This window comes from Fulmarus glacialis, unplaced genomic scaffold (genome assembly GCF_000690835.1).
Source record: "Fulmarus glacialis isolate BGI_N327 unplaced genomic scaffold, ASM69083v1 scaffold23573, whole genome shotgun sequence".
NCBI lineage: Eukaryota > Metazoa > Chordata > Aves > Procellariiformes > Procellariidae > Fulmarus > Fulmarus glacialis.
Genome location: NW_009204020.1, coordinates 12,576 through 23,435, shown reverse-complemented (window position 1 = coordinate 23,435; position 10,860 = coordinate 12,576). Strand labels below are relative to the sequence as shown.

The 10,860-nt window shown below is 38.9% G+C and overlaps 1 protein-coding gene across 1 annotated transcript; it reads left to right on the top strand.

Moving 5' to 3' along the window:
- Window positions 1-1,816: 1,816 nt before the first annotated feature.
- Window positions 1,817-10,248, top strand: XKR4 (XK, Kell blood group complex subunit-related family, member 4). The gene is made up of 3 exons (XM_009574839.1): window positions 1,817-1,957; window positions 2,924-3,029; window positions 9,302-10,248. Exons 1-3 carry the CDS (start codon window positions 1,817-1,819, stop codon window positions 10,246-10,248), a joined length of 1,194 nt encoding a protein of 397 aa, XP_009573134.1.
- The last annotated feature ends 612 nt before the right edge of the window (window positions 10,249-10,860 follow it).

The following is a 10,860-nucleotide window of genomic DNA, read 5'->3' as shown; positions in this document are numbered from 1 at the left end:
GCAGAATTGATTAGGAAACCAATACTGTTTCTAGCGCCACCATGTTTTCACTTTAACGGATTCGTTTCCAAATTGTGTACTCTTTCAGTTCTGGCTTTTGTATTGTTGCTTTGAGAGCTGTTATTCTGAAGTTTGCTTTCCTGCCATCTTTTGATGTACGGGGTCAGTGCCTGCCCGCAGCGGCCCCGAGCGAGCCGCCAGGGCCTGGCAGGCCACTGCCCTGTGAACTGGGAAGGATGGCACACAGACCTTGGGACAGGTGACCACAGTGACTGTATGAAAGAAACAAATTCTAATACTAATTTTCTCCCTATTCATGCTCTTACACTGCTGTGGGCTAAGTACAACATCTTTTTTTAAAAAAAAATTTGCATATTCCTAAAGGAAAAATATATTTTGTTTTCAAAAAGGCCGAAATCATCTAAATGGCTTTTACTGTGTACATCTGTTTGGTTTTTTTTCACTTGACGAATATTTTTCCAAAGTGTTTCCAATAAAAAAATTCCAGTTGATCTTGTTAGCAGCCATGGAGTGAAAAACTGTGTGGCTGGTTCCTCCGAATCAGTGGACTATACCAAGAGAAGCTTTGTCCAGAAGTTGCATAAGCAAAAGCATATAAAAGCTCAACAGAAAAATAAAGGTAAAATCACAGAAATGTGGATCGACAGAAAGACGTTTCCTTGAAACATAAGTTTTAACAGGATTTTTAATGTGTCTGGTAGACTACATCTTTTTCTCCTGTTGGGCAGCAGGGAGAAGTGCTACTGCTTCTGCTGTTGACCTTATGGAAGGAGTCCATATACGCAGTGCATTGGGCCGAGCAGTGCAGGTGGAGCCTTCTCCCATAGGTGGTGCCCTATCTTTAGTTTAGCATTATGTTATCATGATGTCGTTTCTCCTCAAGAGGTAATGGCAGGGGTTTTGTTTTGCTTGGGGTTGCTGCAGTCTCCAGATAATCCCTTGATTACTATAAGCTACTTGCAGCAACCTCAAGACATCGAAAGCACTTTTTGCCAAAAAGAAATGTACAAATCACGGAAATGAGCCTGGAGTCAGTGGGTATGTTTATGCTGCACATACTTCACTGGAATATAAAGATACCAAACTACCTAACAGGCAAGGAGTCTAGCTGTGAAAGTACAGAAGTCTAAGTTTAGCTTCCTAACAGGAGAAATGATCTCATGCTGTCTTGCCAAGCCTGGCAGCATGCAGACTGCATGCATACATGAGTACCTGACGGTTGTCACTGCCTGTGAAGGACTGGACTTGATTAGTGGCTAATAAGGACTCCTAAATTGTAACTTATGAGTGTAACACGTCTTTAGTAGAACAAGAAACTAACATATATGAGGAAAACATACTTGTGAGGGAGGAGAAGAGATCACCCAGGATGCTCACTCAGCTAGTAATTGGCCTTAGCTAGTATATTCTGGCAGTGTGACTTCAGTTCAAGTATCTTAAACAGTCAATTTTACAGATTTATGAGAAGGTAGCAGAGCTTTTGGTTGTTGTGCCCCAAAACCCTTTCATCATTAGCTGTCTGAAGAAAGAGAGGTCTGAATTACTGACTGTGGTCTCTTGAAAGACAGGAGACGTCCAACTTTCATGGTTCTTGTAGTCCCTGCAAGCTAAGTTGACTTTCTTTATCTGTAGTAGATTTTATTCATAGTTTCCAAAAGAACTCCTGAGATACTAACAACAAAATTTAGGTAAAAGACTTAGTTTGGATTTGGGGGAGAGGCAAAGGGAAACTGTTCTTGATGTTAGCTTGAAATAAAATTATGACCACCATTCAGCTGTAGACCTGTTTAAAGCTATGACCAGGATTGTTGCTCAGCAGACGCATCTCAACAGTATGTCTAACAGTTGGATTTGCCAAGGTGGATATGACCTTGAGTGCAGCAAGAGGCAAATCATTAGGCAGGTGTCTGGTAAAGACCCTAAGAATCTGCTAAAGGTACGTAAAAGGTACTTTTGTCAGTTGACTTTGGTCCTCTACACATAGTCCAAACCACTGCTGGAAAAAATTTAGGAGTGGGTAAAATGACTAAGGTTGAAAGTAACATTTAATATATATAATGTTTCTAGACTTCCAGGGCAAAGGTAAGTTGTTGTGGAGAGCCAAATTAAAGAAACAGCTGGAAGTTGTCTCACCAGAAGTATCTATAGAAAGTAGCTGAAAGGAATCATGGGAGAAATTATTCCTGTATGTGCTAACATGTTCTCTAAGCATTACGTAATACTTAGGAGAAGTAGTATCAGGCATAAATCTGACTTACATTTCGACAAGAAAGAGTTCCTGTCATCCCTTACACTGCATTACCCCACCCCAGTGCGCAGCAGGAGAAAGTTGAGCCAAATATTGGCAGATGAGCTGATGAAACCATCTATATTGCCTTGAATATCCCCAGTTGTAAATGCAGCCTGTGGCAAACACTGGAAAGATGAACTACTAGAGACGCATCTGCAGATACTATCAATCCCATGTTTGTGGATAACAGTCTAAGTAAAAGTACAGAAGTGGAATATTTCAGTAAGGTGCCTTTTCTATCTGGACACGATCAGACCTAGTGGCCCCTAAGAAAGAAGAAAAAAGTCTCTTTCTGACCTCAAGCAGCTTGTTTCAATTGCACAGAAAGCCTTTGACTATGATTTAGGACAGCTAACGTAAGACAAACTTGCTGATGTGGGAAAGTAATAGGATTACCTTGGCAACATGCTTATGGAGAACGACCCTGGACAACAAGGCCACAAACCTTGGAGTACAGAAAGATATGTTAAGATCAGCCTACAGCGTATTTTAGGGGGTTGGACCTGGCTGCAGATATTAAGTTAGCAGTGCTTCCCCCTTCTGAAAAAAAGAGACTGTGTCAGCAAGGATCCTTGTACATGAAAAGTCCCTGATTATGAAACCTGATGACAGACACTTAAGGCTATAAGGACGGATTACAGTATGGATACTTCTATACAGTGCTACAGCTTACCCCAGCAGGCTACATCTGCAGTCATCAAGGAAGGAAATAACCCAGGTGAGGGCAAGAGTTTATATTGTTATCCCTTTAGATAATAGGAAAGCATGAAAAAGTAAGCTTCATCTTTAGATTTCATCTCACAGTATTGGTCGGGGAATGAGACCCATGAGCATGAAACACATACAGAGAACCTGGACACACAGTCCCTGATATGATCAAAAGCTGTCCCTGAAGCATGCAAAGCATCCTGTGTACTAAACCACATGTGGAAGCACGGTATGTATACCATGTCATACGCTGCCATGCTAGTATATGGGAATAAAAGAATTAGTGCAGAAACCCCTAGACTATTGTCAAGCTGCCTGCAAGGCCTCCACATGAACGTCAAGCTTGTGGCTATACTTGCACAGCAGCATGGCAAAAGCTGTGTAAATATAGCAAGCCATTTTCTGAAGCTGGAGGAATGCAGTCACGATATATTGCTTCCTGCAGGATTAAGGCCTTAAGAGGGACTATGAATCCTTAGAGATCCTTGGCTTTGATTCAGAGAAGCACCTGGAAGCTTGGATACATATAATGTCACTTCTCTAGGTGGGTAGGAAGCTTGTAAAAACAGGCTTGCTTAAAAAATGTTTCATGGTCCCAGATCCCAGGCAATGTTGTCATGCCCAGATGTCCTGCTGCGTTTGGTATTCCTGCTTTTATATGAATTTACTCCTGGAAATGATGAGATGAGTACAAGTTTAAAAAGGAGGATGAAGCAGAGATACAAGCCGTGGCAGGAGTTTGATTTCTGAAATCAGGTTGAATGTCAAGGGGCACTTTCTCTGATCAGTTCATTCATTTGTAGGGTTTTCAGCTGGCCTGAGGTGTTCTGTACTTATTCTATATAGGTTTTATGGACTGATGTGACTAGAAAAGCAGTAGTTTATGGACCTGAATATGCCTTTACTCTCTCAAGTACAAATCAGGAGTAAGATAAGATTAGTGTGAGAATGAGACCCACATTTTTTTCAGTTACCTCAGTCTAAAGATTATGTTGTGGGAGTGGGAGAAAAATACAAACTAGTAAATCATATATGCTGCTTAGACATTGAATTGCTTTCCTCAAAGTTAATAAATTGTGCTTGTTTGGGAGAACCATAATGCAAAGGCAGAGGTGTCAGCAGGATACAATTAAGTTGTGAATTGCCGAGCAGAGATGTAATATGGTGTTGTGGTTTACCCCCAGCCGGCCACTGAGTACCACGCAGCCGGTCGCTCACACCCCGCCCCCCCGGTGGGATGGGGGAGAGAATCAGAAGGGTAAAAGTGAGAAAACTCATGGGTTGAGATAAAGACAGTTTAATAGGCAAAGCAAAAGCCGCGTATGCAGGCAAAGCAAACAAAGGAATTCATTCACTACTTCCCATCGGCAGGCAGGTGTTCAGCCATCTCCAGGAAAGCAGGGCTCCATCACGCGTAACCGTTACTCAGGAAGAAAAACGCCATCGCTCCGAACGCCCCCCCTCCTTCTTCTTCTTCGCCCAGCCTTATATGCTGACTATGAGATCATATGGTATGGAATAGACCATTGGCCAGCTGGGCCAGCCGTCCCGGCCACGCTCCCTCTCAGCCCCCTGCGCACCTGGCAGGACACAAGAAAATGAAAAGTCCTTGACTAGGGTAAACATTACTTAGCAACAACTAAAACATCAGTGTGTTATCAACATTATTCTCATACTACATCCAAAACACAGCACTATACCAGTTAATAGGAAGAAAATCAACTCCATCCCAGCCAAACCCAGGACATATGGAAACCCCTTATCTGTTGTGAGCAATTCTATTTGGATTATTCATGAACATTTCAATCAGATTTCTCACAAATACAGTTGCGGAGAACTTCATTGGCTCTCCTGTAGCTATTTGAGCTTGCTTCTCTGAAATAATATTACATTTGTGAATATATCCATCTCTGTATACATTCTTTTTTCCCTTATATATGTTGGCTTTCACTAGTGAAAGTCATGTTCGTGGGGTTTTTTACCTTGTCTTTAATGAGCTGTAGCTCGTTGCAGTGTATTATGTATTATATTTAAAGTACCAGTACAGACATGCCATGCTCTATAAAATGCAAGAACATCTCTCATATACGGAGAAATTAATCATTTCCAGGGAAGGAAGTTAAAATTATAATTCAATCAAGGCAATTCTGTTCTTTGTTTTCAGACAGGAAGTGCACTATCTTAAGGACATCTGAATCTCATCTGTAATTACAAAGTTGTCATTCCTTTATACAAATAATATGATTAAGTAATGCAAACCATTAACAGAATAAAAGAGGTTAAGTTGTCTTTTTCACTCAGAATGGATTCTAATTAGTTCCTGACAGAAAGTTGTCCTAATACAATGCATTATTGGCTAGTCTCACTGTCGATGGGCTAAGCTACAAAGGCTGGAGGTGGGTAGGTAAGCTCACAACTAATTGCTATTCAGAGTTTTTGAGGTGTCCATTTTAGAAACAAACAAAAGCATCATTTGCCTGATGCAATATGTAAAGTGATGTTTTTCCTGTGCAAAGCCTGTATTTCTTTCCTCTTCAGGACAGAACTTCAGAGACCAAATCATATACCGCAGAAAAATTTTGAAGGTTCAGCTTTAGAAAAGGAAGAAATGGGAGCATCCCTTCATGTTTCCCAAGGCCATTTTACAGAATTACTGCTTTCCTGGACTTTTAATAGTCTGTAACAGATGAGCATGTAGTTTCTTGAGTATATATTCACTGAGAATGGCTAGTTAATCTTAATTTCCAAGATCGAGACCCTAAGTACAAGACTCTCATATGCAAGACTCATATACACCAGACAGCTGCTGTGGTGCCCAAAGAATCAGTGCACAGGCTGCAGCTGAGCAAGTGGGAAAGCTGGTGCTTGTTCTTCATGAACAATGGCTCCACAGATCACAGTCCAATCTTCTCTGTTCATTTCTGAATGGTAAATAAGCCTTGCTGACTGTGGAAGTTAAACCACCTGCATTGTTACAAATTACTTGTTTTCCATTAAGTCTATAGGACATTCTATTCTTTTTTCCTGGTGCCGTGTTAGTGCCTTTGAAGTTTTGTTTTGCTAGTAATAGAAATTTATTTTAGTTCTTCTTTTGAAATATGGATAAAGAGGTTTCTACAAACACATACTCAGCAAATGCATCGATACGTTCTAATTAATGAATTAGCCATTCAGTGCTACAATAATTCACTTTCTCTCTAACCATTCCCAGTGAATTATTCATATAGTGACATTTTATTATTAGCAAACTGCCATTTGCATCACTTTTACATTATTGCTCTCATTATTAATTATACTTTTAATAATTCTTTAGTGCTTGGTCTCATCAATAAAGAAAAATGGATGGTGCTCATGAAGTGTTTAGCCTTATCTTAATTTTATATCCCTAGCACCATTGCCAGTAGCACAAGAGTAGATACATAATACTTTAATTGGCAGTTCTTCCCTTTTGTATGTTCCCCTGTCTCCTTTTCTTTCCTATGCCAGTATCCCCGAGTTTGTTCTGTAAAAGCAAAGGATGTTTCTGTATTAATGACTATTTAAATAACAGAATTACGTTGCTATTGTACTTGTTTCTTTCTGTCCCAGACAATGACTGTGAATTAATTAGCATTAGAACATTGGAAATTCCTATGAATTTTAACATTTTATTTGGAACAGCCTGTGTGCATTATTGAATGATTTTACACCTCCTAATGCAAAACTGATGATATCTCTACAAACCTCTGGGGGAGTGTGCGAGGTCATTAAAGTTAGATTTGCAAAGAAAATAAATGGATTTCTCTCTCACATTATTCTTTCCTGGGCTGATAATGCTATTTTTGAGCTCTTGCTCAGAATGGCTGATTTGTATTGAAAGATTCTCTTATCCTTTATCCTATTCATCTACCTTTCCAAACTTTTCATTTCATAAGGGAAATGAACTGTGGTTTTTCAATACTTAAAACATTCTTACAGGAAAACGAGAACTTACGTTTTCAGCTGTTAGTGTTGTCTCCAGAGATAATGGTCACTGAAAGGCAGCCCAGCGTGAAAAGCAAATATACATGTCAGAAATGAAAATAACAATTTATACCATGTCTCTCCTTCCTATCTTCATCACTGATAGTTTATTCCCTCCGTGAAGGAGGATTCCAGAAGTAACACTGGTGTTTTGGCATCCAGGCATCTACGTAAGAAGAAAAATGATGAAGTTTTATTAAAAATTCTCCCTGGAATCCTAAGTTTGTTCTATATTTCTGCTGATTGTTTATTATTATTTTTATTTTTAAAACAAAAGTTTTTTAAATTCATGAATTCATGGGCACTCACAACATAATTAGCACCCTGCCAGTGGCTGAGGGAGAAACATTGGCAAACACAATCCCTCCTGAAAGCAATGAATCCTTCTGTACTACTTACAGTGCTGTGTTTTACTAAGCAAAATCTTAGTGTGTTAAGCCAGGTGGATTGCTTAAATAGATTTTTTTTTTCCTTCAGAATCAGGTATTATATCCATAACCTATATTTTTCTGTTTTAAAATGAACTTTTTTTTCAAAAGTGAATAGCAACATGTATTTAGGCTTAAATGTACCACTCTGTATTAACAAAATTTGCATAAAAATTATAATATTTAAGTAATATGTTCTTCATTGTTAGGTTCTAAAGAAAGCTATTGAACAGGGAAGAAAAATACTGTCTATGCATCCAGAACCAAAGGTTGTTGAAGTGATTAAACAGCTTTTAACAGCAGACAAAAGAAATGTTTTTTTCATTTCAGTTTGATTTACTTCAATAACTAGTTCAAAGTAAAGGAACTGCATAGAAATAAACTGAAGCATCATTATCTTTAAATGGTCTATGCATAAATTCTCAGTCTGGGATGCTGAGACTTATGAATTCATTCATTAACCATATATAAAATATGCTTTGGTAATAAACCAGTTTTAAGTATAAAATGCTTGATATATTTTTCCTCTGTATACAACATATTTATTGCAGTTTTATTTAAATAATAAATACACTTAAAAGGCTGGGGTTTTGCATTTCAATTGAATTCCCATTTCCATCCAAAGCAGCTTGATATGAGTCGTAAGTAAATAAAAATTAATCTTCTAGTAAAGAAGAATTATCATTCATTTCTAACAGAATGTTATGTAAGTGTTAAGTATTTGAATAATTATGCTGAACTATATCACTTCTTAAATGGGAATGTAAGGTATTTTTCTGGTACTGTATGGAAGTAACAGATTAGTTTAAAAACTAGATTCAGTTGCAAAGCAACTTTTTTTTCTAAGTTTACCTACCGACAACAATCTAACTCACTTGGAAAAAAAAGAATAATACACATTCAAAGTAAGCATAGAAAGGTTTTTTTAAAAAATTTGGTTTACGGTTTTTATATTTTCAAGTGAATAGGAATTATTTTCACAAAAAATCTCATGAGAAAGAATTTTATATTGAATTCTTTTTGTGAAAAATATTTGACAGGTTTTCCGGAAATATTCTAGTTCAGGGCCTTATAAATAGGCAGTTCTGTGATATATGGGAGACAGAATGGCTATATGAACATTAAGTTATAACTCTCTACTTTAGAAGCATCTATACTCAGAATTTTAATTAGTAGAAAATCCCAACATTTCTAAAATTAGTTTGATTTCCAACTGGAAGAAAATAAAGTTTTGATATTTTCTACTTATTAAAATTATGTTTAAAAGTGGTGGAAATATCAAAATGGGCAATATTTTTCCCTCAGCAAGAGTAAGGCAGTTAGTTTAAACTTTGATGTAACAAGAGTTATATTAATTTATTTTAAAAATGTGATTTATGCTTACATTGTTATTGATATAATGCTGGTATTTTAATTAGAAAGATTTGGTTGCTTTATATTAGGCTTCTTTAATGACTTATCAAAATTGGAAAATTCATATTCTTTTTTTAAAACAATAACCGCAGTGGGTCCTGTTAAATAACACAGGTGACAGAGACACCTATTCCCAACTTGCTCAAAGTTGTGAATTAATGAATTTGTTTCAAACATAAAGTTGCTAGAGAAGCGTTTCAGAGTGTAGTTTGCTAGCCACTCTTGTTTGTGTGTATCCAACACACCAGGGTGCTTTTAAGGGGAGTGAAATCTCGGCAGCAGAGGTCCATTTCTCAGTGCTGGCTGAGCTAAAGGAGAAGTAAGAGATTTTATTATGTGAGTGGTGAAGAGCGCATTTCAAGCCGCAAGGATCTCACTGGTTTCGACTAAATGCTGATATACTAATTATGCCTTAACTGCATCTCCTGTTTCCTCCTAGGTCTTACTGCTGCAGCATCTCTTGTATCCCTGGCTTGGGCTTTGGCTTCCTACCAAAAGGCCCTCCGTGACTCCCGTGATGACAAGAAACCCATCAGTTATATGGCTGTTATAATCCAGTTTTGCTGGCATTTCTTCACAATTGCAGCAAGGGTTATTACTTTTGCTCTGTTTGCCTCGGTTTTCCAGCTGTACTTTGGGATCTTCATCGTCCTGCATTGGTGCATCATGACCTTCTGGATTGTCCACTGCGAGACAGAGTTTTGCATCACTAAATGGGAGGAGATAGTTTTCGACATGGTAGTTGGGATAATCTATATCTTCAGCTGGTTCAATGTCAAGGAAGGAAGGACACGCTGTAGGCTTTTCATTTACTATTTTGTGATCCTTTTAGAAAACACCGCCTTGAGTGCTCTCTGGTATCTGTACAAGGCCCCACCAATCTCTGATGCATTTGCCATACCAGCACTGTGCGTAGTGTTCAGCAGCTTTTTAACAGGCATTGTTTTTATGCTAATGTACTATGCCTTCTTTCACCCCAACGGACCAAGGTTTGGGCAGTCGCCAAGCTGTGCTTGTGAGGACCCTGCCGCTGCCTTCACCCTGCCCCCAGAAGTGGCAACAAACACTCTACGGTCCATCTCCAACAACCGGAGTGTCACGAGCGAGCGGGATCAAAAATTCGCGGAGAGGGACGGGTGTGTGCCTGTGTTTCAGGTGAGACCCACCGCACCGTCCACACCTTCGTCCCGGCCACCAAGGATTGAGGAGTCTGTCATTAAAATCGATCTGTTCAGGAACAGGTACCCAGCGTGGGAGAGACACGTGTTGGACAGGAGCCTGAGGAAGGCGATCTTAGCATTTGAATGTTCCCCTGCTCCTCCACGGCTACAGTATAAAGATGATGCCCTTATCCAGGAGCGCTTGGAATATGAAACCACATTGTAAACAAAACAAAAACACAGCTTGAAGAAGCTCCGACGTTACTGTCCAAACTAAGGGTTGACAGTAGGGCTGTAGGAATAACTAAACTGCATACTACAAATAGAGCAGCAAGCTGTAGTGTTCTTAGTCTGGCTATCATCATGATTATCATTTGATCCACTGTGTGCAGTCTGTCTGCAGGACACTGATACAGCAGCATCACGTGAAAGCCTCAAAAAAACCCAAACCTGACCCACACCTACAGATCAGTTACTTCAGCTGGGGAAACTCACCCACGACTCCTTGCTGCTATGAAACTCTGACTGCACAGTACTTACAATCAAACCATAGGAAGGCTCTGACCAGAGCTTTCAACTTTAGCCAGTAGTGCATTTTATTTTAGAAATGAATGATTGATATTTGCATAATCAATGGCAAAAATAAACAAAAAAAAACCTTTTCAAAAATAACAAAACTGTAGCACTCAATGTTGCTGTTATGAAAACTGTTTTCTGGGGAAAAAATAGGAGCATAGTAGTCTTCAACACTCCCATAAATCAACCATTCAGGTTAGAATAGGTTTGCAAAATAATTCTTAATTAGAAAGATACATCGTCATGTTTGTAAGGCTGTCAA

What these genes read in the sequence shown, in the direction of transcription:
- XKR4 (XM_009574839.1), top strand. Translation starts at nt 1,817, where the DNA reads ATGACCAGGATTGTTGCTCAGCAGACGCATCTCAACAGTATGTCTAAC. An exon ending in ACCCTAAGAATCTGCTAAAG is followed by an intron (nt 1,958 to 2,923) that starts GTACGTAAAAGG and finishes ACCTGATGACAG; the next exon opens with ACACTTAAGGCTATAAGGAC. An exon ending in CAAGGAAGGAAATAACCCAG is followed by an intron (nt 3,030 to 9,301) that starts GTGAGGGCAAGA and finishes GTTTCCTCCTAG; the next exon opens with GTCTTACTGCTGCAGCATCT.